This window comes from Tachysurus fulvidraco, chromosome 5 (genome assembly GCF_022655615.1).
Source record: "Tachysurus fulvidraco isolate hzauxx_2018 chromosome 5, HZAU_PFXX_2.0, whole genome shotgun sequence".
Lineage (NCBI taxonomy): Eukaryota > Metazoa > Chordata > Actinopteri > Siluriformes > Bagridae > Tachysurus > Tachysurus fulvidraco.
Window position 1 is genome coordinate 28,480,965 of NC_062522.1, and position 26,426 is coordinate 28,507,390.

Consider the following 26,426-nt stretch of genomic DNA (forward strand, 5'->3'; position numbering starts at 1 on the left):
ACAGGAGACTTCTTCCATAAATGATAAAGAAATGTCTCTTCACAAGCTTTGCCATAACAACATGTCAACACTGTAATCTTGTTTTTAAGTAAAAATAACGAGATATTTATATAGATTCATAATCGTTAGATAGGAGACAGGAAATAAAAAGATGGAATGATATCAAACTGATTTAGGAAACAGTTATCCAAGGTGGTGGCTTATCTAATGCTACAAAATACAAAATTTTTTTTTTAATAAAATGCCATAAGCCTCATGGCAAAACTAAGGAAGGAAACGTCCATGTGTCAAACACGTCTTGATGTACTTTCTATGTCAATTAAGGAAGTTTGGTCTGCCACAGGAGCTGTTGATGCTGTTCTACACTACGGTCATTGAATCTGTCCTGTGCACATCCATCACCATCTGGTTTGGCGCAGCAACAAAGCAGGACAGAAACAGACCGCAACGCACGGTTAGAACAGCAGAAAAAAATAATTGCCGCCCCCCTGCCCACTCCCCAGGACTTGTACAACACAAGAACCAGAAACTGGGCAGGAATAATCACCACTGACCCTTTACACCCTGGACACAACCTCTTTCAGCTCCTCCCTTCTGGCAGGCGTTACAGAACTTTGCTTACTAAAACTAAAACTGCCAGACACACAGGAACAGTTTCTTTCCCCAGGCAATCACCCTGATCAACAACTCACCATAATTCTATTCACTGCTTCATATCTATAAGCACTGCATTATCAGGACTGTCAGTCATCACATCATCTGTATATATTACACACACTACTGCTGCTATATATTGTACAAAAAGCATAATATTGCACATTATTGTTATTTGCACTCTCACACTTTATATACATAACTGATCAGTCATATTCTATATTCATATTTAATACTCATTCTGTCTATATTGTATCTCATCGTCTGCATTGTCTTGTATAGTTTGTACAGTATAGTGTTATTTATGTCTGTACTTTTGAGAGTCACAAACAGCTAGAACCAAATTCCTCGTGTGTGTCAACATCAGGAAGTACAGCGGTGTAAATTTCTGAAAACTAAATTTTCTGTGCATGAAACATGGAAAAACTAAACCTTAATCACAACAATGGTCATTAAACTTTAATTCCCAAAGTGGCAACATCCTGACATCAAAAAATGTTGGTGCTAAAATGAGTAATTCTGAAATGCTTGTGACCAGCTAAATGTTAACAGTAAATGATTAAGAATCATCACCTTTTTGCACAAAGAAGACCTCAATTTTCACCAGATCAACAAAAACACTAAATCTTTCTTTTAACCCATTGGATATAATGTTAACAGTTTAAAGATGAAGGACTTGGGGATGAATGCAGACAATATCCAACCGTAATTGTCAGTAAAATGTAAGAAAAACTACTTCAGACAACAATGGCTATTACCAGATATAGGTCTAGAACAAATTATTTAATTATTTTTTGTTTTGTTTTAGTTTTTTATTTTATTTATTTTTTTAAACCACAAACAACCACAAAATCATAATTTTTTTCTATTCCTTATAACAAATACCAAAAGAAAATCCAGACTTTGTAAGTTAGGGTCAGAGCACAGAGTCAGATTGTCAGCGCACAGAGTCAGATTGTCAGCGCACAGGGTCAGATTGTCAGCGCACAGGGTCAGAGCACAGAGTCAGATTGTCAGCGCACAGGGTCAGAGCACAGAGTCAGATTGTCAGCGCACAGAGTCAGATTGTCAGCGCACAGAGTCAGATTGTCAGCGCACAGAGTCAGATTGTCAGAGCACAGAGTCAGATTGTCAGCGCACAGGGTCAGAGCACAGAGTCAGATTGTCAGCGCACAGGGTCAGAGCACAGAGTCAGATTGTCAGCGCACAGAGTCAGATTGTCAGCGCACAGAGTCAGATTGTCAGCGCACAGAGTCAGATTGTCAGCGCACAGAGTCAGATTGTCAGAGCACAGAGTCAGATTGTCAGCGCACAGGGTCAGAGCACAGAGTCAGATTGTCAGCGCACAGGGTCAGAGCACAGAGTCAGATTGTCAGCGCACAGGGTCAGAGCACAGAGTCAGATTGTCAGCGCACAGAGTCAGATTGTCAGCGCACAGAGTCAGATTGTCAGCGCACAGAGTCAGATTGTCAGAGCACAGAGTCAGATTGTCAGCGCACAGGGTCAGAGCACAGAGTCAGATTGTCAGAGCACAGAGTCAGAGCGCAGAGTCAGATTGTCAGCGCACAGGGTCAGAGCGCAGAGTCAGAGTGCAGAGTCAGAGGGTCAGACCGCAGTATAACTAACTAGCCATGCTTACGTCAGACAACAATGGCTATTACCAGATATAGGTCTAGAACAAATTATTTACAGCAGAAACCATTCATCAGTCACAAGCATAAGAATGCAGGGAAGAATTTTGAACCTTCTGAATCAGTCTTATTTTCAGATGAATTTAAATTTTACTTTAGTGACGCTGATAGTCAAGGGATTGGGTGGAGAAAACCAGGAGAGGAATTCAGGAAGGTGGCTGAGGTTGGTTTTCCTACAATTGTGTTCACTGATGGACATACGAACTCAGATGAATGAGTAAATAAAACTAATGATCCATCAGAAGTGGATTTTTTTAACCAGGATTATGATTCAAAGCAATCCAGTAACTTTTTGAAAGGATTCTTCCCAGAGTTCTGACCTAAACCCTATAGATATTCTGTGGGAAGCATTGGTGAAAAGATTTGATTATCAGTGCTTTAAAAGTGAAATGAATGAAGTAAAAGTTCTGCTGGTTAAAACTAGGAGGAAATTTCCACCATAGGGAACTGATACAGAAATTAGTTGTGTCCATGCCCAAACTTAATGAATACTAAAACACCTTAACTGCAATGTTTACTGAAGCCACATTTCAGATTCCAAATAATCTTATAATCTTATAATCATTTTGTTGTTGTTGTTGTTGTTGTTTGTGCAGAGTCAGAGCGTAGGGTCAGAGGGTCAGAGCGCAGGGTCAGAGGCAGTGGTGTAGTCTACGTAATACGCAGGTATACGCTGTATACCCACTAGGAAAGGCCTAGGATTTCTGTATACCCACTTAAAAAGCGTTCATAATTCATAAATTCACCCCGCACTGTGTTGCGAACACAGACTGTGGTTGCGATTGCGAATCACTAACGTTTTTGGACCATTGGGGCTTCCATGGCCTGTGACCTACCAAGGAGGAAAATCAGTTGCTTGACGGTCTTTATTGGCGCAAATTAGAAATTAACTAACTCATGTAAAAGAAGATCTGAAACGAAAGCAGACTCAAACTACACCCTAAGTGTTTTCGGAAGCCTGCTCCTAAAGCTACAGCAGCTTCGGGTGACATTTCACCCACAGCCCGAGTACAAATGTATTTGGAAAGCTTTGTAAACTACCAGTTCATTCAGTTCATAATATTCTGCAATGAAAGAGTGTTGGTGATAAAACTGAACAAATGTTTATTGTTAACTCTTAAATGTACATTGAAAATTGACAGCTGATAAAACCTGTGCTCCAGGTCCCATATTCATATAACATTTAAGGCTAAATGTAGCTCTTAAAGGTAAAGTTCACCCAAAAATGAAAATTGTGTTATTTTTCAAAATATCATCTTTTGTGTTAAACAGAAGAAAGAAACTCATACAGTTTTGGAACAAATTGAGGGTGAGGAAATAACACAATTTTCTTTTTTGGGTGAACTTTACCTTTAAGAGCTACATTTAGCCTTAAATGTTATATGAATATGGGACCTGGAGCACAGGATTTATCAACTGACTGTCTTTTGTTGCTTATAATAAATTGGAATGTTGATAACACATAAGCAGTCTTTAATAATGCTCTAAATTACACGTAGATGCATATTTTATGCATTAGTGAGTGTGGTGGTGCCTATGGGGTGTCGCTCTAGGATGGGTGCATATGAGGCTGGGAGGGGGAAAAAAATCACAGTATACTCAATACAAAAAACTAGACTACACCACTGGTCAGAGGGTCAGAGCACAGAGCCACATAGATATCTATGACATGACAGGGCCAGAGCACAGAGTCAGAGGGTCAGAGTCAGAGGGTCAGAGCACAGGGCCAGAGCACAGGGTCAGAGCCTGATAGTAATAGAGCAGTAATTTGTTTGTACGATTGAATATACAGTCTTGACCAAAAGTTTTGAGAATTACATAAATATTGGAAATTGGAAAAGTTGCTGCTTAAGTTTTTATAATAGCAATTTGCATATACTCCAGAATGTTATGAAGAGTGAATTGCATAGTCCTTCTTTGCCATGAAAATTAACTTAATCCCCAAAAAACCTTTCCACTGCATTTCATTGCTGTCATTAAAGGACCTGCTGAGATCATTTCAGTAATCGTCTTGTTAACTCAGGTGAGAATGTTGACGCGCACAAGGCTGGAGATCATTATGTCAGGCTGATTGGGTTAGAATGGCAGACTTGACATGTTAAAAGGAGGGTGATGCTTGAAATCATTGTTCTTCCATTGTTAACCATGGTGACCTGCAAAGAAATGCGTGCAGCCATCATTGCGTTGCATAAAAATGGCTTCACAGGCAAGGATATTGTAGCTACTAAGATTGCACCTAAATCAACAATTTATAGGATCATCAAGAACTTCAAGGAAAGAGGTTAAATTCTTGCAAAGAAGGCTTCAGGGCGTCCAAGAAAGTCCAGCAAGCACCAGGATCGTCTCCTAAAGAGGATTCAGCTGCGGGATCGGAGTGCCACCAGTGCAGAGCTTGCTCAGGAATGGCAGCAGGCACGTGTGAGCGCATCTGCACGTACAGTGAGGCAAAGACTTTTGGAAGATGGCCTGGTGTCAAGAAGGGCAGCAAAGAAGCCACTTCTCTCCAAAAAAAACATCAGGGACAGATTGATCTTCTGCAGAAAGTATAGTGAATGGACTGTTGAGGACTGGGGCAAAGTCATATTCTCCGACGAAGCCCCTTTCCGATTGTTTGGGGCATCTGGAAAAAGGCTTGTCAGGAGAAGAAAAGGTGAGCGCTACCATCAGTCCTGTGTCATGCCAACAGTAAAGCATCCTGAGACCATTCATGTGTGGGGTTGCTTCTCATCCAAGGGAGTGGGCTCACTCACAATTCTGCCCAAAAACACAGCCATGAATAAAGAATGGTACCAAAACGCCCTCCAACAGCAACTTCTTCCAACAATCCAACAACAGTTTGGTGAAGAACAATGCATTTTCCAGCACGATGAAGCACCGTGCCATAAAGCAAAAGTGATAACTAAGTTGCTCGGGGACCAGAACGTTGAAATTTTGGGTCCATGGCCTGGAAACTCCCCAGATCTTTATCCCATTGAGAACTTGTGGTCAATCCTCAAGAGGCGGGTGGACAAACAAAAACTCACTAATTCTGACAAACTCCAAGAAGTGCTTATGAAAGAATGGGTTGCTATCAGTCAGGATTTGGGCCAGAAGTTGATTGAGAGCATGCCCAGTCGAATTGCAGAGGTCCTGAAAAAGAACGGCCAACACTGCAAATATTGACTCTTTGCATAAATGTCATGTAATTGTCGATAAAAAAACATTTGAAGACTTTGAAACATATGAAGTGCTTGTAATTATATTTCAGTACATCACAGAAACAACTGAAACCAAGATCTAAAAGCAGTTTAGCAGCAAACTTTGTGAAAACTAATATTTATGTAATTCTCCAAACTTTTGGCCACGACTGTAGAGATTCTATCCTTACAGAAATGAGCATAAATTTGCACCCTGTTTGTGCAGCTGCTCTTTGGCCGCCGGATGTCGCTCCCTGCATGAGACTTTGCCTCGTGCGCGCCTCTATCCCTCCCATTCAATTATGGACCTGAGTGACGTCACCACGCGCTCCAGGAGGAAGCGGAGGATTACGAGCTCGAGCACGAACTGAAACCGCGTAGAAGTAACGACGAGTAGAAGAGCGCGAGTCGGTCCGAGTTCCGCCTCCGGAATATCGGCGAGCCTGTTGCATTACGTTGGAAAACCTAACACACTCACACACACACACTCACACACACACTCACACACGCACACACACACTCTGATCTGACAGCAACTTTCTGTCAGCTGCACGAGGAATTATTTTGTTTACATTGTTTTGGTTCTTTATATCGTGCCATGGCTGATGTCACTGACTCGTCCTCAGCGGACGTCGCGAACCGATTCGCCCGTAAAGGAGCGTTGAGGCAGAAAAACGTCCACGAAGTGAAGAACCACAAATTCACCGCGAGGTTCTTCAAGCAACCGACTTTCTGTAGCCACTGCACCGACTTCATCTGGTCAGTAAATCAGTGTGTCAGTGTGGGGACATGTCGTGATGGGATCCGCTTTAAACAGCCATGACAACCGGTTACACTGCTGATTTGTTTGCAAAACAACTTTCAAAGCTGCTTTTAAAAACTAATGGAAATGTTTCAATACAACTGATGCGTGTGTGTCACTTATTCAGGGTGTGTGTGTGTGTGTGTGTGTGTGTGTGTGTGTGTGCATGTATGTAAGTTTGTATATGTGTGTGTGTGCATGTGTATGTGTGTGTGTATGTATGTATGTAAGTTTGTATATGTATGTGTGTGCATGTGTATGTATGTATGTATGTGTGTGTGTGTATGTATGTATGTTTGTGTGTGTGTGTATGTGTGTGCACGTGTACAGTATGTATGTATGTGTGTGTGCATGTATGTAAGTTTGTATGTATGTATGTGTGTGCATGTGTATGTATGTATGTGTGTGCACGTGTACAGTATGTATGTATGTGTGTGTGTGTGTGTGTGTATGTAAGTTTGTATATATGTATGTGTGTGCATGTGTATGCATGTATGTGTACAGTATGTATGTAAGTGTGTATGTTTGTGTGTATGTGCATGTGTGTGTGTATGTATGTGTATGTGTGTGTGTGTGTTTCCGGTTTGATAAGTGTGTTCTGTGGGTAATTCGGTGTGTTTTAGGTGTTTTTTTCCATTTTATTCTGTTCGAATTTCATGTCTTGGGTGTATTTTATGGATAAGCTGTGCATTGTCTTATTATTATTATTATTATTATTATTATTATTATTATTATTATTTTAAAGTTCTGCACATCCTGTAAATCATTTTCATTATTCCATGTATTTCCATAGTATTCCAAGCATTCCGTGTTGTCCAGGCTGTTTCAGTGTGCTCTTTTTATCTTGGCCGCTTTCTGTGTTCTAATAAAATAAACTTTGGTGGATTTCGAGTGTTCCGAAATAATCAGATTTTTCCTGTCTTTCCTGGATTTGATCATTTTCGGTATTCCAGAGTTTGTTCCAGGACCACCTTGGATTCTGTGGGGTCTGGGTGTTTGGAATGTTCTGGATAGATTCGTTGTTGCATAAGTTGTATTGACTTGTGTCAAGGCGTATTCTGTTCCAGATTTTCTGTTTAATCTGTGTGATCCAGATGTCCTGTCTATTTCAGACACTTTCACTATTCCATATATTCCTTATATTCCAGGGATGATGTACATCCTATGGTATTTCTTGCATTCCAGACATTTTAAGTATTTTTATTCACTGTAGTGTTTTCGGGGGTTCAGTATATTATGTGGGAAATTATGTGCGACCGTTGAGGAATTATTTAGTCTTCCCTATATTCCGTTTCAAGCAGTGCTGTGAATATCATGGATCCTGGTTGCTTAGTGTGTTTTGTTTGTTCTGGCCAGTGTTTCATCCTTTGTAGTATCTTGGGTTATGGAGTCATTGTCACGGTGGTTTAGGCATTATGTGAGTTCCAGATGTTATATATTTTCAGTATATTCCGTATATATTCCGTGTATTCCGGACATTTTCGGTATTCTGTTAGTTGTGTTCCATTTTTTTCTCTGTGTACTCTGGGTGTTTTATATTTTCAGCACATTCTGGACATTTCCAGTATTCGGTGTCTCACATTCCAAGGACAAGATGTATTCCGTGTTTTCCATGTGCCCATTCTTCCATAATCATCATCATCGTCTATCTTGAATAATTTCCCATAACATCTGATTTCCAGTAAAACATGGCGCATTAATTCCCTGATTTATGTGTGTGTGTGTGTGTGTGTGTGTGTGTGTGTATGTGTGATTGATGTTTCCTCAGTGCTATGTTCACTTTCTCAGTAATTGAATCTGTCATGTAAAATTTCGCATGGAAGTCGATCGACATTTTGAACACGATACTGTATATGACTTAAACTCCACGATAAGGTGTGTTTAATTTAGCTCCTTTCCCACTTGCTATATTACTGTTAATGACACATCTATCTAGCAGAGGATCAGTGATCAGCAGATAATGCTACAAGTGTGTGTGTGTGAGTGTGTGTGAGTGTGTGTGAGTGTGTGTGTGAGAGAGAGAGAGAGACACGACTGTGAGAATAGTGAGTGATGTTGCTCATTAGCTTGTTGATGCATTGATAAATCCAAGACGGGACATGAAAATATTTGAAGCGGATCAGATATCAAATATTTACATCGTTCATTTGCACTGCAGTGTCTTTTTAATCGACTCAGATTGCTCGCGGCATGGAAGGGAACCGATAGCTAAAAGCCCATTAAAGGATTTGGAAGATCTAGTTGTCTAATGCATTGCTTTCTTTTCACCATGTGACTCTGTTTTCTCTCTCTCTCTCTCTCTCTCTCTCTCTCTCTCTCTCTCTCTCTCTCTCTCTCTCTCTCTCTCTCATATGCAGGGGCTTTGGAAAACAGGGATTCCAATGCCAAGGTAAGTCTGATGGATTATTTCCAAAGTTAAATCCTAACACAACTCCATGGGTCCAGATGTACAAGTCTGGAATGGAGATCATGTCTTAGGTTATTAGTTGTTCCTTGAAATTCTCTGGATTTCACTTGTTGGAATTTCAGGGAGTCTTCCAGTGACAGCAAGACAATGAAATCCACCGAACGCTTTTCGGCTATGTGCTGAATAACGGTTATGTTTTTGAGAGCATCGCCGCCTGAACGCCTGAGCATCTCAGGTCTGTCCTTCTATCCGTACAGGGTTCCTCAGGGTTCTCCGGTTTCCACCATGAATATCCCTAAAACATGCACAGGTGGACCCGAGGCTCTAAATGGAATCTGAAATTTGTTTGATTGAGTGTGTGACTGTGTGTGTGTCCATGCTGCTATGTAAAGGACTGGGGTCTTGTCTGGGCTGTGTTCTCACCTTACACCCAATGTTCCTGGGATAAACTGTGGACTCACCAGGATAAAGACTCACCTGGAATTAGCTTCAAGTTTCAGAAGCTCAGATGTTTTGTAATTAGTGCAGATGTTTCCGTATTAGTCAAGAGGTTTGGGAATTTGCTTGTAATTAGCTCAGATGTTTCATTTAGTTTACTTTCAGCTTGAAGGTCTGAGTATTTGTTTAGAAGATTTAGAATAAGTTTAGAAGTTTGAATTAGCCTCGAAGCTCAGGTCTGTTTATTCTGCAAGTCTTCTACAATCTTAATGCAGCTGCACTCTAAATCTTTAAACGGTGGCCAATATTAGTGCGGAGTGACACCAAAATTACTGCCTATTACACCAGTGGAACTGTGCTTGGAACTGTCAAAGTGTGTAGTGTGTGTCTGTGTCTGTGTCTGTGTCTGTGTCTGTGTCTGTGTGTGTGTGTGTGTGTGTGTGTGTGTGTGTGTGTGTGTGAATATATACCCAATATCATGCATAAGTAAGAAATTTTTTTAAATCAGCGAGAGAGAGAGAGAGTGTGTGTGAGTGAGAGAGAGAGTGAGCGAGCGAGAGTAAGTGAATGTGTGTGGGTGTGAGAGAGAGATAGAGAGTGTGTGTGTGTGTGTGAGAGAGAGAGTAAGTGAATGTGTGTGTGTGTGTGTGTGTGTGAGAGAGAGAGATAGTGAGTGTGTGTTCACGTGTGTGCATGTGTGAGAGAGATTGAGAGTGTGTGTACTTGTGTGTGAGTGGGAGAGAGAGAGAGCTATAGTGTGTGTGTGCGTGTGTGTGTGTGTGTGTGAGAGAGAGATAGAGTGTGTGTGTGTGAGAGAGAGAGAGAGTGTGTGTGTGTGTGTGCTCTCCTGTGTCTGACAGGTTATCCTGCACTGTTACTGCTACGATTTTGTGTGTTTAACTTTTATTAGCTGGTGTTAAACATTGACAAGCACAATAACCATTTGAGTTTCAGCACATTACAAAGTTGCAACTGGTTCAACTCGCTGCTTCCAAACACAAAGGTGAAGTGGATTAAAACCACACGCTCATGTCCTCATCATAAACACGCCACAGCAGGAGTGTATCCTCACATCTGATCCATCAGAAGCTGCTGCTTTATCAGAGGGCGTTTTTTTACACCTGGTCACTTCATGTGTCGTCTCTGATCCGATAGCTATCTGATTTGTTAAAACTGTCCCATTTACATCAGGCCACATAAACGCGTCTCGGCGAATCGGATATCGATCCGATCTTTCTACTCTCGCCCAAAATGCACATATATTTTACCTCATTTTCGGGGTAATTGAAATGTATCACGCTTTGGTGTATGCGGTTGCTACAAAAAACAGATTTACTGTTCGTGGCATTTTCGCTGGCGGCAGCAGTGCATTTTAAGACCCAACGAGACACCTGGGTGAAAGATCGGCGCCAGCGCTGGTGGGAAAACATATTAGTTTCTGGCGCGATGCAAAACTCGCGAGTCACCTGTGAGTGACGTACTTCCGTTTGGGAGGAGTTTAGCGCTGACGTATGTGGCTTGAACAACCACATGCATTTACACCTGTCCAGTTTCATCTGAAACGCGTCCCAGACCACCTCCTGAAGGGGTTTCAACCATCGGATTTATATCTCGAAAACGTTTCGGAGGGCATTTAGACCTGGTCTTTGTACCATCGGATAGCTATGGGATCACAGAAAACGCATGAGGTGACCAGGTGTAAAAAGCCCCAGAGATTTGGTAACGAGCTTGGAGCTTTAACAATTAGTACAGAAGTGTAGAAATGAGCTCAATGGATCTAGAATTAGCGTCGAAATTGAATAGAAGTGAGAACATTTCGAACGGTTCAGAAGCTCAGATCTTTTCTGGAAGTCCATCCCAATGCAGCTCTACTTAAATCCTAATGTTTCATAGGGAAATGAAAACCTAATAAACATCAGATCGTCACTATTTTTCCTTATTTTTGTGGCTCCTGCTGTGAACAGTGTGGAGTCTGTAAGCATGGGTTCCAAACTCATGTTCTACAAACTGGGCTACAAACTGGGCTACAACGCTGACCCTGAAATGCATACAGGAGTAAAGCGTCCTGCGTCTTTGTAAAGCATAAACAGTAGATTGGTGCTTCCTAATTAATGACCATTTAGTGTGTGATTGCACTTGTGAATGGTGTCTTGGCAGATTTGCTCTTGTCGCTGACAGAGTTTTACTGAGTCGAGTGTCAAGTGGAAACAGATACCATAAAACTGAAGATTTCACCAGAGGTCAGGAGTCCACATCTATGGCAACCATTAATCTGTGTGTGTGTGTGTGTGTGTGTGTGTGTGTGTGTGTGTGTGTGTGTGTGTGTGTGTGTGTGTGTGTGTGTGTGTGTGTGTGTGTGTGTGTGTGTGTGTCTAGGTGTTTGTGTACATACTTGTGTGTGTGTGTGTCCAGGTGTTTGTGTACATACTTGTGTGTGTGTGTGTGTCTAGGTGTTTGTGTACATACTTGTATGTGTGTGTGTCTAGGTGTTTGTGTACATACTTGTATATGTGTGTGTGTGTGTGTGTGTGTGTGTGTGTGTGTGTGTGTACATACTTGTACGTGTGTCTCTAGGTGTTTGTGTACATACTTGTATGTGTGTGTGTGTGTGTCTAGGTGTTTGTGTACATACTTGTATGTGTGTGTGTGTGTGTCTAGGTGTTTGTGTACATACTTGTATGTGTGTCTCTAGGTGTTTGTGTACATACTTGTATGTGTGTGTGTGTGTGTCTAGGTGTTTGTGTACATACTTGTATGTGTGTGTGTGTGTCTCTAGGTGTTTGTGTACATACTTGTATGTGTGTGTGTGTGTGTCTAGGTGTTTGTGTACATACTTGTATGTGTGTGTGTGTGTGTCTAGGTGTTTGTGTACATACTTGTATGTGTGTCTCTAGGTGTTTGTGTACATACTTGTATGTGTGTGTGTGTGTGTGTCGGTGTGTCTGTTTCTGTGAGTTTGTGTGTATATCTGTGTGTCTGTGTGCTAGTTGTTTGTGTACATACTTGTACATGTACGTGAGTGTAAGTGTGTGTGTGTTTGTTTCTGCATATCTGTGTGTATCTATGTCCAGGTGTTTGTGTACATACAGTACTTGTACGTCTCTGTGTGTGTGTGTCTGTGTATATATACGTGTAAGTGTGTGTGTCTCTATGCTTCTGTGACCTTGTGTGTATATCTGTGTGTCGGTGTGTCTAGGTGTTTGTGTACATACTTGTACGTCTGTGCGTGTGTGTGTGTGTGTGTGTGTGTTTATGTGTGTAAGTGTGTGTAGCTCCCCAATGTCATATTTTTTTCAAATCCTGACTGATGTAGATCATCTGTTCTACATGTTCTGCAAGATCTTTTTTATTTCACAGTTAGTTACGTGTTTGTGAGCTTGTTTACTGATCCATGTATCGACCTTTTAATAGTAAACTCACACAGTCAGTCTTTCCCTTGTCAGACTTGCACAGCGAATGCTTACAGAGGTCAGTATTGACCAGGTCAATGGACTGTATGTCAGATCCTGTCCACCAAAAACACCTCGACACACGTCTCCAGGCTCAGGTTCTGTTCTAACATAATTATACTACATTTTATTTATGTAGCAGGTTTCATTTACAAACAAACAAACAAACAAATAAAGTTAGGAGACTTCTTGCAATAGCAGTTAGACACAGAAAAGCAATTGAATAATAAAGGCAGGTGGTTTAATCTGGTTTAAAAAAAATCTATGTAAAAATAGCTTTTATAATTAGAATAAACTTTAATTATGTAGCAGGTTTCATTTCTGAAACAATTGTTGCCTTTGAAAAAAAAAGTGTGTGTGTGAGTGAATGAGTGTGTGTGTGTGTGTGTGTGTGTGTGTGTGTGTGTGTGTGTGTGTGTGTGTGTGTGTGTGTGCGCGCCCTGTGATGAGTTAGCACTCCGTCTAGGGTGTATCCTGCCTTGGGTTAGGGTTAGAGATGGGCACAGGCTCCCCGTGACCCGAGAAGCTCGGGTTAAGCAGTAGAAAATGAATGAATGAACGAATCTATTAGACACTCATTTAGACAGGTCAGAGTGACATAAGGACAGGACAGAAGGCAGTCTATACATTGTAATTGTAATTCAGGTCTACAGAGACTGAACCTTCTGACTCAGACTATCTGGAAATCAAAATCTGTTTGATTATTTTAGAAATAAATAAGATCTTAATTAAAATGATTTTGTATCAGAATCAGAATCAGGTTTATTGGCCAAGAATCAGGTTTATTGACACAAGGAATTTGATTCCAGCAGTTTATGACTCTCAAAAGTACAGACATAAATAACACTATAGAAAACAATGCAGACGATGAGATACAATACAGACAGAATGAGTATAAAATATTAATATAGAATGAATAAAATATATTAAATATGAATATAGAATATGACTGATCAGTTATGTACATAAAGTGTGGGAGTGCAAATAACAATAATGTGCAATATTATGCTTTTTGTACAATATATAGCAGCAGTAGTGTGTGTAATATATACAGATGATGTGATGACTGACAGTTCTGATAATGCAGTGCTTATAGATATGAAGCAGTGAATATAATTATGGTGAGTTGTTGATCAGGGTGATTGCCTTGGGAAAGAAACTTCGGATGGATTGATTGACGTATGTGCTTTGAGAAGAGTTTGAGCTTTAACCCGGACAATTCTACAAAAAAAAATATATATTTTAGTTGCACAACATTACAATGATCCAGGATTTATAAGGTGTAAAGATGGTTACGCATTAGAGGTTTTTCCACCAGAGTCTGATGAAGAGTTTTTCTGGAGACTAGATATCTCACACTTTATTCTGTTTGTTAGTTACTGAACCTTTCGAATATTTATTTCACAAATTTAATAGATGCTTTTACTTTTACCTGATTTTTTTTTTAACCATTAAACAATTAACAGTTTTTTTTTGTTGTTGTTTTTTAGATTTGGCATAATAAAATAAAACCTTTGCACACATAATGTAAACCTTCTGTTTTTTTTTTTTTTTCAAGTAAATAATTTAAGAACTTTTACAAATTTTGTAAATTACATAGCATGATCTTTGTTTTTTAGGAGAAATAGCGATAAAACGGAGAAATACAGCAGCATGACATGTTACACTGGGGGGAAAAAAATTGATTCAAGACAAAAAAATTACATACAGTTTACATATGAAAATATATCAAACAAAAGACGGTGTTAATACTTTTACTAAACAAGCTTCTAATGACTAAATTGAATTTTGTGTAGTGAGTGCCATCAGTTCAGAAAGCAGTCACATTGTAAAATTCCATGTGCATGGATGACTTTACTTACAGTATACGGAGCTTACAGTAACTAACTTTAGCGTTCGATTTAGGTGAGTAAAACATGATGGTTAGAACAGTGCGGTGGTACGGTAACATGTTCCTGTTGCAAAACACCAGCGTTGTGTATTTAATTATCATCTCGGGTGTGAGCTCAGTGATTGATTTTTAAAACACGCGATTGAGTCATGTTGAGTGTACAAAAACGACTTGTGTTCATGTTACTCAATTCAGTTATTGCTTCAGAATCAGATTTATTGACCGAGTCGGTTTCAGACGCATAAGGAGTTTGGTACATGACATTATTCATTTCATTTAAAGACAAAGGCTATACATTCATTCATTCATTCATTTTTCTACCGATTATCCGAGCTTCTCAGGTCACCGTAGTTTTTGGTTGTTTGTTTGTTTTCTAAAATAAATCAACCTGTATGACTGTTTCGTCCTTCGTAGTACGCTGTTTTTTTTTTTTTTTAAAGAAGGCGTTTTTCCAAGACCTCCGGAAACACGCCCACTTTACGTTGTGGTAACGAAACCCCTGGAATTTAGCGCCTGCCCACATCTTACAGAGCCAGAGAGCTGATTGAGACCTTTTTAGGACAACACTCTTTCAGTCCACAGTTCCTCTACTGATCCTGCCACTTCATTACTAATAAGAGCAGGCTCCTACTCACGCCGAGTGGATTTCTGTTCCCGATGGTCGATTCACATAAAATTGCCTTTCAAATGATTTGTAAATAAACAGCAGCCTGTATGCTCACATTTCATTCTGAAAGCCTCAGTAACTACAGCATTTCAAGGTGTCTGTCTCAATGGGCCACTATTTAACCAAAAATGAAACTTCAACACCCAGGCATCATGTCTGGGTGTCACATCTGTTTATCACATCTGTTTGTCAGTGTCTTTTATATGTCCAAACATTTTACAATCTGCTGACTCCTGCATTTATTGGACGGATCCAAAACTAAAGCTCCAGCGTTTGAATCCTCTTTAACTGAGTTGCTTTACCCAAACATCACAAATATCCAGTAAATCACACACACATAAAGCACACACTCTTAATTCATTTTTTATTGTATATTTCAGTGTATTCTGATTTAGGGCTGACAACAAGGGCTAACGGTTTAACGGGCGTTCAAGAGCATCGAATGAAACTAGAATCACATGAAGAAATAACAATAAAACTACCGTGGTGTAAAATGGATTCGAACACTTCGGGGTAGCAACGGAAACTTTGCTTCTTCTAACAGAACGGCCTGTTGGATTTTATTACTTATGTTCACGTCTCGCCGATCACGTCTACATATTGAAATGTGAAAGGGGGGTGGGGGGGTGGCTTCTTTGTGAGATACACCACAGACTCTGTACTACGTTTAACAATTATTAAAAACCCGGAACGTGCAAACTAGCTAGCAGGTGACGAACTCAAACAACAAAATCACCAGCTAACTTACTTTAAATTTGCAAGAACTATAGACTATGGACCGTGTGGAGCGCGTGCCCGCTCGCGGTGTCAAGCGTGTCCGCGCTATTCTCCGAGATGCACTTGACGGCCTTTTGTGCAGCGGAATTATTTTTTTTTGCACGACCTAGTTAAGGCGGTAGGGCTTCCCAGCTTAGGCGGGCCGCCTGAACTGCAAAGTGCTGCGGGAATCCCTGTTTTTCTACCACGTGGATAACAAATTGACTTTTGAACTCTAAAGATGCTCAGATATCAGAATCAGGCAGAGCGCATATTCCCACAGTGGATGTCGGTTTGTCCGGACCTCATCTCGCCCATGGGCGCTCGGTACAGTATGCGCGTGTTAACAGCCATTAAAATCGATAGAAATGCATGAATGAGAAGATGTTCGTGTTTATTGTGGTTTTCAACACTACTGAAATATCAATAAGGAAGTTCATTAAAGATTCAGTGCAGATCGAGAGGCACAACCGAAGCCCCAGTAGAGGATAAGAAGGAAATGAAGGCAGGAGGAAGAACAGAACTCACCCATAATCCCAGCTTCCAGTTTCCACCTTTGTCATGCGCCTGTCAATCAAACTCGCTTCAGTATAGAAGCCAAATGAATAACATTTTCACAGTCTACTGAGGGTTCACTAACTTTCACCACAAAATGACCCGGAATACACTTTTTATTAGTGCTTTGTTAATCTATCAGCCTATTTTTTTTTAGAAGATCGGTATGTTTATTAAGTTAATAGGTGGTTATGAGAAATATTGGCACCCTTGATAAAAAGGTTATGAATAAATCATCTTTGTGCTTAAGCTTGTGTTATACTGGGGAAAGGATTTATTAAATAATTAATGATAAGATATAGTTAATATAAGGAAATTATTTAGCCACTGATTAGAAAAATGCAGAAAAAAAAAAGTTTATATAGAAAAAAAGGTTTATATAATTTTGCCCATTTTTTTGTGGTGGTTTAGTTGGTGCACTGGTGGTTCAGTAGGGGCAGTGGTGGTTCAGTTGGGGCACTGGTGGTTTATTTGGGGCACTGGTGGTTCAGTAGGGGCAGTGGTGGTTTATTTGGGGCACTGGTGGTTCAGTAGGGGCAGTGGTGGTTTAGTTGGGGCACTGGTGGTTCAGTAGGGGCAGTGGTGGTTTAGTTGGGGCACTGGTGGTTCAGTAGGGGCAGTGGTGGTTTAGTTGGTGCACTGGTTGTTCAGTAGGGGCAGTGGTGGTTCAGTAGGGGCAGTGGTGGTTTAGTTGGGGCACTGGTGGTTCAGTAGGGGCAGTGGTGGTTTAGTTGGGGCACTGGTGGTTCAGTAGGGGCAGTGGTGGTTTAGTTGGTGCACTGGTTGTTCAGTAGGGGCAGTGGTGGTTCAGTAGGGGCAGTGGTGGATTAGTTGGGGAAGTGGTGGTTCAGTTGGGGCACTGGTGGTTCAGTTGGGGCACTGGTGGTTCAGTGGGGCACTGGTGGTTCAGTTCGGGCAGTGGTGATTCAGTTGGGGCACTGGTGGTTCAGTAGGGGAAGTGGTGATTCAGTTGGGGCACTGGTGGTTCAGTAGGGGCACTGGTGGTTCAGTAGGGGAAGTGGTGGTTCAGTTGGGGCACTGGTGGTTCAGTTGGGGCAGTGTTGGTTTAGTAATTGCAGTGGTGGGTCAGTTGGGCCAGTGGTGGTTCAGTTGGGGCAATGGTGGTTCATTTAAGGCAGTGGTGATTTAGTTGGGGCAATGGAGGATCAGTTGGGGCAGTGATGGTTCAGATAGGGCAGTGGAGGTTCAGTTGGGGCAGTGGAGGTTCAGTTGGGGCAGTGGAGGTTCAGTTGGGGCAGTGGAGCTTCAGTTGGGGCAGTGGAGCTTCAGTTGGGGCAGTGGTGGTTTAGTTGGGGCAATGGAGGATCAGTTGGGGCAGTGGATGTTCAGTTGGGGCAGTGGAGGTTTAATTGAGGCAGTGGTGGTTCAGTTGGGGCAGTGGTGGTAGATTCCTAACATGGTGGAATATGCAAAGAAAATAATTTCATTGTGCTGTAATTCATATGTGACATATAAAGCCCCCTACTTCTTCTTCTTCTAAACACATTCACAGCCTCATTTACCTTTTCTTCTGGGCTCCTGTTGCATCGCACTACTCAGGAGAACACTTCCTCAGATTGACCTTGACATCTTGACAGTAGTTGAGTAGCTGGAGGGTTAAAGATGACAGCAGAAATTGGCACAATTTGAATTTTTTTGTTATTCTGAAGTGGTCCAGGACTCATGTCTATGTGAGAGAAATATATTTGCCACCACAGGATGCTGAAGGAAATGGAATAGGGGTGTTGAAAATGGGAAAAGGCCACTGGGCTGGAACGTCAATGATGGCCTGTAGAGAATTCAGATGAGCTGCCCAGTGCTGGGGCATCCTGTTTACCATTCTAATCAACCAGTTTGTATTTATATATTCCTCTGCATGTTATCCTCTGTGGCACCAGAAGAAAGGGCATCGGGGATTATTTTCTTGCCCCTTTTTATTTGGAAATGGTAGCCCTGTATTTCTTTTTCACTACACAGAGAACTCTGAGACCTCAAGCGACACGAGATATCACTGACAATGACATGGGAATCACTGTGGATCGATTTAGTTGCAGTTTATTATGACATGAATGAGGAATGCCAAGTTGTCTTGTACTTTCACTGTGTAATGAACCATACCAATTCTGACTGAGTAAATATCGGCACCATCGAGAAGCAGACCACTATTTACTTTTAATAAAACGCTACAGGAAATTGAAACCCGAATCTATCTGTATGTTTGGAGCGTATTAACAGAAGAAATAAACAGAAAATCCACAACCAGGTTCTAAAAAAAATCATCACGATAGGATGGTCCGATGTTACCACCCAAAAACTTTCCAAATACAGCATGTCCCAATGTTGTTTATTTGTTTTATTCCAGAGTTATTTGACAGAACTGATTTTTTATTATTAGGGTTAGGGTTAGGTTAGGGACATCTTATTCTTTCTATCTATTTATAGTTACAGTTAATGCAGTGAAAACAAGTTTGTTCCTGCACTGTATAATTAAGTTATGTGAACGTATTTTGTCTTCAAGTTGTCATGAAAAGATTTAGATAATAGATGGATGGATGGATGGATGGATAGAACTTTATTCTCGTTGCATTGTACAGGTACACGGCAACGAAATGCAGTTTGGCATCTACCAGAAGTGCAAAATGTAGCAGTCATGCAAAAGTGCAGATAAATATCTAGCATATTTACAGCAAGTGGTGTGTATATATATGAAAGCATATACAGTGAATAAATATGAAGGCTATAACAGCGCAGAGACGTGTGGACATACAGGAGCACAGTGAATAAATATAAAGGCTATAACAGCGCAGAGACGTGTGGACATACAGGAGCACAGTGAATAAATATAAAGGCTATAACAGCGCAGAGACGTGTGGACATACAGGAGCACAGTGAATAAATATAAAGGCTATAACAGCGCAGAGACGTGTGGACATACAGGAGCACAGTGAATAAATAAAAAGGCTATAACAGCGCAGAGACGTGTGGACATACAGGAGCACAGTGAATAAATATAAAGGCTATAACAGCGCAGAGACGTGTGGACATACAGGAGCACAGTGAATAAATATAAAGGCTATAACAGCGCAGAGACGTGTGGACATACAGGAGCACAGTGAATAAATATAAAGGCTATAACAGCGCAGAGACGTGTGGACATACAGGAGTACAGTGAATAAATATGAAGGCTATAACAGCGCAGAGACGTGTGGACATCATTAAGAATTACAGAATGACAGAAATGGTTCTAAAGCTATGGCATTGAAGAGGAATGTGCAGAGTGAAAGGTTACAAGATTACAAGGTTACAAGAGCAGTGGACATGCTGCGGCGCCCGGGGAGCAGATGGGGGTTTTGGTGCCTTGCTCAAGGGCACCTCAGTCGTGGCCAGCCCGAGACTCGAACCCACAACCTTTGGGTTACGAACCAGACTCTCTAACCATTAGGCCACGTCTGCCCGGCACGGCAGCATGTGAACTTTCATGTCCAACTTTAACTAAATGTCCTAGAGTATGTTATCAATTTCATTATAACACAGAAATAGTTTTTTCACTCATCAGCCTCTCATACTCCCTCTCTCCCTCCCTCTCTCTCTCTCTCTCTCTCTCTCTCTCTCTCTCTCTCTCTCTCTCTCTCTCTCTCTCTCTCTCTCTTAGTTAATAAGGCAAAACAAAACAATCCATTATCCTGAAGCCTTTGCTTTGCTGGATAACATAAAGCGACGGCTTTACCTCTGACTATTTACAATCCTGACCACAACAGTGAGCATAATTTCAAGCACTGACACTGGCGACTCCTTCAGAAAATTTTAAATACACGTGATTCGCTTTGTAGGCAGAACTCAAAGAGAAAAAAACCCAAAGAAATCCTTTCAGATTTTTTAGCACGAATGTAGTTTTGACTTGGCCTTGTGTAGTTTGGTATCGTGAACTGTCATTGATGATAAAATCCATCACCTGCCCCTTAGGAGGTTTTCACACGGGAAACTCCGGAAGTAAACAAAAAGAGGAAAATACAGCATACAGTACACCACGGAGAGACGACTACACGCTGCGATTATGTTCGTGGTTGTAATCTACTACATCGCTTGTATACAGCATTCTATGCAAGGTCTTAATTTTCAGAATGAAGCGCGGATGCGGCTTTAAAATATCATTTTAATGCACTGCAAACGGCGAAGACGCATCGCAAGACACTTCAGGAGGCGGTGAGCATTACTTTTGCGAAACTGTGACATGCTTATCTTCCGAAAATATTGTCGACCCACTACGGCAGCTGGTTTAGTCCAAAATGCGCAATACTTTTTGCTAGTTAGGTGTATTCGATCTCGGACCGTGTTCTCATCACAAACGAACCGTACCAGAGTTCGTTTGAAAGCGTACCAAGACCACCTCTTCAAGGAGGTCTCGGGACGCTTGTTTGGTCCGCTTTTGGTGCGCACAGAGTTCGACTGCTGCATTCTCACCTGCCCAAACGAACCGCACCAAACGAGCAATCAGACTCTGGTACGTTTCAACCGAACTAAACAAGGCAGGTGTGAAAGCACCCTAAGGCATCTCATTTCTTCTGTGGTCCACAATGTTCAACTTTCACTCATTGTATCTGTGTGTTGTGGAAACTAATGATGTTTAGGGGTAAAACACATGCGCTGAAGCTAAAGTGCGGCCCCGAATACGTACGGGTCGAATTCACTCGCATTCATCGGAATCAGTTTCCAGTGCAGCTGAACACGGTGGGATTCGGTGTCATGTTCCTTTTTTTTTTTTTTTTACAATTCCAAGTTTCCGACTGAACTCTGCCGGTGTGAAAGCCTCCACAGACTTTTGTTATAAATAAGGATTAGGTAAACACTATTCCGGTTGATATTCCTGTCTGGAACCGTAATTGTACATACAAGACAGATGTAGTGGAAAAGATGTGGAAAAGCTTTCTTTAACAAAACCAGCAGTAAAATAGAGTAGGTTTTGTTCTTTAACAAAACCAGCAGTAAAATAGCTCTCTCTGCACACTGGGATTTGTTAGACATCTTGAGAACAGATTTCGATCACTGTTTAATTCACAGTGCTATAAATCACCATATTAAGTGGTATTTCTGGGAATGTTCGGTTGCTTGTTGGAAAAATAGTAAACCACATACACGGTAGTTTAAATTTTAAGAAAAAAATGTAATATGCTAGATTAATACCAGACCCATTTCTACATTTAAGGAACGCTGTGCATATATATCAAGCTGGATCATTTTTTTGGAAGGAAGGAATTGATGGAAGGAGTCTCCAGTGTCAGAGCTTTGTAAGTGTCAAAGGTAATATTGCTGGTTTTTGTTTGTTTATTTATTTATTTATTTATTATTTTTTTAATATGTTTTCTTCAGCACAGAGGAAAAAAGTGAAAGAAAAAGAGAAAGGCTAGTAAAGGAAGGAACTGTTTTAGAAGGAAATAAGTTTCCAGAACTTATAATGGTTTCAAAATGTTGTGACCTGATGTCCTTTAATGAAAAAAAAAAATGTTAAAGTTATTAAACTTATCTAGCGTAAGAGAAATCAGCACTGCAGGAGGCGCTGTAGCAGGAATTCATTCCTTCATTCATTTTCTACCGCTTATCCGAACTACAGTACTCGGGTCACGGGGAGCCTGTGCCTATCTCAGGCGTCATCGGGCATCGAGGCAGGATACACCCTGGACAGAGTGCCAACCCATCACAGGGCACACACACACTCATTCACTCACACATTCACACACTACGGACAATTTTCCAGAGATGTCAATCAACCTACCATGCATGTCTTTGGACCGGGGAGGAAACCGGAGTACCCTGAGGAAACCCCCGAGGCACGGGGAGAACATGCAAACTCCACACACAAGGCAGACCACCCCCCACCAACAGGAATACACTCCGCTAAATGAGTTGTTATTGTAGCTGTTCTGATTCACAAAACTGAATGGTTCATACCCAATAATGTTGTTCTGTACATATTTATGCTAATGATCTTACCAACTGTAGCCACAGAGCTCGGACTACACAGTCAACAGCTTCCCAATCTACTGTATATGAATAGAAACGAGACATAGTGAACTGAAATCTCTGTAAATTTAATGTGTCCTGATGTTTGTTCAAGTAAAAGTATGCCAGATCAGCCAACATACCACCCACTGCTCTATCAGATTATATCTTGGTTAGAGATTAGTATTATGTATGAGTTAAAAATGATTGCTTTCCTGAAGCTGGAAAACCGCTTACAGCATAAAGTCGCCTCATCCATGTGGCCGCACATCTGGATCTGTGCTTCTAGTGCGGCTGTGAGGCCGGGGACAGATGTTACTAGCAGAGAATAGAGCAGCAGTAACGTTACTCAGTCCCTCCGGGATGGTTTGTTTTTAGTGAGTGATCGTTGCAGACAAAAATAATAGATTTTTCTGTGGCTTTTCCCCAAGAATTTTAAAAAGTGTGCTGTGCTTTTTTTTTAGTTTAATTAACATATTTTGTTCACAGTCGTATCAGTGAAGACACACATACTTACTGTCTCTGATAACTGACTCATGTTCCGTTCACAAGAATCAGAGCAGGCTAAATGCGTGTTGTGATGATGTCACTTGGTTATTTACAAAACTTCCCCTGAATATCTAATTATTGCTTTTGCGTTCATATTTGAGATCAACGAAGTACATTAGGAAATACTGGAGAGGGTGGTATATGATTGAGGGAGAGAGAGAGAGAGAGAGAGAGAGAGAGAGAGAGAGAGAGAGAGAGAGAGAGAGAGAGAGAGAGAAGAGTGGGGAGTGGGAGATAGATAGATAGATAGATAGATAGATAGATAGATAGATAGATAGATAGATAGATAGATAGATAGATAGATAGAGAAGGAGAGAGATAGATAGATAGAGAAGGAGAGAGATAGATGGATAGATAGATAGATAGATGGATAGACAGATAGATAGAGAAAGAGAGATAGATAGATAGATAGATAGATAGATAGATAGATAGATAGATAGATGGATAGATAGAGAAGAGACAGATAGATAGAGAAAGAGAGAGGGATGGATGGATAGATAGAGAAGAGAGACAGATAGATAGATAGATAGATAGATAGATAGATAGATAGATAGATAGATAGATAGATAGATAGATAGATAGGGAAAGAGAGAATAGATAGATAGATAGATAGATAGATAGATAGATAGATAGATAGATAGATAGATAGATAGATAGAGAAAGAGAGAAGAGATAGATAGATGGAGAAAGAGAGAGATGGATGGATAGATAGATAGATAGATAGATAGATAGATAGATAGATAGATAGATAGATAGATAGATAGAGAAAGAGAGAAGAGATAGATAGATAGATAGATAGATAGATAGATAGATAGATAGATAGACAGAGAAGAGATAGATAGATAGAGAAAGAGAGAATAGATAGATAGATAGATAGATAGATAGATAGATAGATAGATAGATAGATAGATAGATAGATAGATAGATAGATAGATAGATAGAGAAAGAGAGAAGAGATAGATAGATAGAGAAAGAGAGAATAGATAGATAGATAGATAGATAGATAGATAGATAGATAGATAGATAGATAGATAGATAGATAGATAGATAGAGAAGGAGAGAGATAGATAGATAGATAGATAGATAGATAGATAGATAGATAGATAGATAGATAGATAGATAGATAGATAGATAGATAGGAGAGAGAAGCGATTAGATAGATAGAGAAGAGAGAGAGATGGATAGATAGATAGATAGATAGATAGATAGAAGAGAGATAGATAGATTAGATAGATAGATAACGATAGATAGAATTAGATAGGAGAAGAGACAGTAGATATATAGATAGACAGAGAAGAGATAGATAGATAGAGAAAGAGAGAATAGATAGATAGATAGATAGATAGATAGATAGATAGATAGAGAAAGAGAGAAGATAGATAGATAGATAGATAGATAGATAGATAGATAGATAGATAGATAGATAGATAGATAGAGAGAAGAGATAGATAGATAGAGAGAAGAGAGAGATAGATGGAGAAAGAGAGAGATGGATGGATGGATAGATAGATAGATAGATAGATAGATAGATAGATAGATAGATAGATAGATAGATAGATAGATAGATAGATAGATTTCTAAACCTCCCATGTGCATGTTTCAGTTAAGTAACATTACGAAACCTCTACAGTATTAGGAAACATCCTGTCCCAGCTTCTCAGTTACACTTTCAGCTCCAATCACACAGACAGTGGACAGATTTCTGCATTAATAAACAAATCCATTTCACATCCACTGCTTGAAAATCCTCCTTGTCCTCAATCTCAATTCAGCCATTAAAGCTTATTAAAAATGGTACCTTTCACTTCCCCAAGCTTCACTCAGCCCTGTACATTCGGGCTCAATGCATTCAACTTAAACAGGAAGTTACATCATCTGGATCTCGTGAAGAAAAAGAAGCACACTTTCTAATTCTTTGTTCTTTCTTATTTTTAAGGATAAGCGATATAGATATATAACAGACAAGAAACAAGTCTTTAATCTGAATTAATGTTTTTTCATTTTGAATTATTATTAAGAAAGGAAAAAAACTTGGATGTTAGTTAACCAAGGTGTATTTGGTCATTTTATGCTAAAAACGAAATTCATTCTCGTATTAAAATAAAGTTTATTTTGTCAAAATATATGTTTAGGTAATATGTTGTCAGTCAACCCAAGGAATCGATCAGCAGTTAAGAGTAACAGGAAGCAGGAAGCATCATTTCAGAGCACGAGCCTACATTTATAATGCAGAGTTGATTCACTGCATGTTAATCTGGCCACATTGCTGGGTATGAGAACCTGTAGATGTTAGATATAAATGTGTCGGACTTTTGTCTGCAAACTTTTGTCTGGAAAATGTTAGTATGGATTTTTCATGTTTTACGATTTTCCAGTTTTGCGCTATTGATATTGGAATGAAATGAAAACAAATGGTCTGCGTTAAAGGACAGTAATCTAATTTCTATTTGTCAAACAGATTATTTATTTATTCACTAACAAGTTACACGCGCTTTTTATCCTTTTATTGTCACGTCACATGTTATGGAACGTCCCAGAACCAAGTTCTTGATGAGTAATGTTTTTATTTCACTCCCAATTTAGTTCAATACAAGTGTTTCAGTGATTAACAAGTGTCTGGATTCTTCTAGAAAACCGTTATTCCGGTTGAATTTGCAGGCATTCGTGCACCATGTGTTGTGCCTCGATTGTCCAGAAACATGGAAATGAAGTGAATTCCAGCTGTTACAGACTTTTTATCTAATTATTGTCACACTTTTTGAAATCTGACTCAGCCACACAGCAGCTATAGCAATTTAACAGCGTTGGAAAACATGGCGGACGAAGGAATCAATGAACCAATCAGATTCAGGAACCATGCTGTTGGTAATTAAATATAGTTAGAAACAGTGATGGATGGTTATTTATTAATTAACAAGCTTCACATGGATGTGGAAGAATTTGACCAATATTAATGTTCACTGACAATTTGACAGTTTTAATTTGGCTACACAGGAGGAAAAAAAATATCAAGGCATCTTAGACCTACAACATCTACAACTACTTTGTCTGAACATACATAGATAAAGGGATTCGTACAAAATAAAGGCTACAATTCTAAAGTGCAAAAACAGAATAGTGGAGTAAACTAAAATTACTTTTACTTTTACTTTTTTTTTATTTTAATTTTAAGCAAAACAGCTCCTCGTTTAGCGGTTATCATTCTTCTCTGCACGTTATAGCTTGGCTACGGTATTTAACTGAAAACGAACAAATGAGATCGTCGTATTTTTTTCGGCTCAGCGGCGAATTCTCAGACAGTCCTGGGATCTGAACTCATAATCGTCATAACTGCTGATCTCTCGCTTTTCTCCCTGATGCTGCTTTATTGAGCTTGAATTTATTTTGGCTAAGA

The 26,426-nt window shown here is 40.2% G+C and overlaps 1 protein-coding gene across 2 annotated transcripts in view; it reads left to right on the forward strand.

Annotated features, from left to right (window-relative positions):
- Positions 1-5,831: 5,831 nt before the first annotated feature.
- The window catches only part of prkcaa (protein kinase C, alpha, a), a 132,047-nt gene continuing 111,452 nt past the window's right edge, over positions 5,832-26,426 (forward strand). Inside the window, exons 1-2 of one of the 2 annotated variants that reach the window (XM_047813644.1) lie at positions 5,832-6,280; positions 8,681-8,712. In XM_047813644.1, coding sequence (XP_047669600.1) covers positions 6,120-6,280; positions 8,681-8,712 — 193 coding nt within the window. In that variant the 5' untranslated portion in view covers positions 5,832-6,119. The remainder of the gene's footprint in view (positions 6,281-8,680; positions 8,713-26,426) is intronic. The other variant, XM_027133373.2, reaches the window with a different exon arrangement.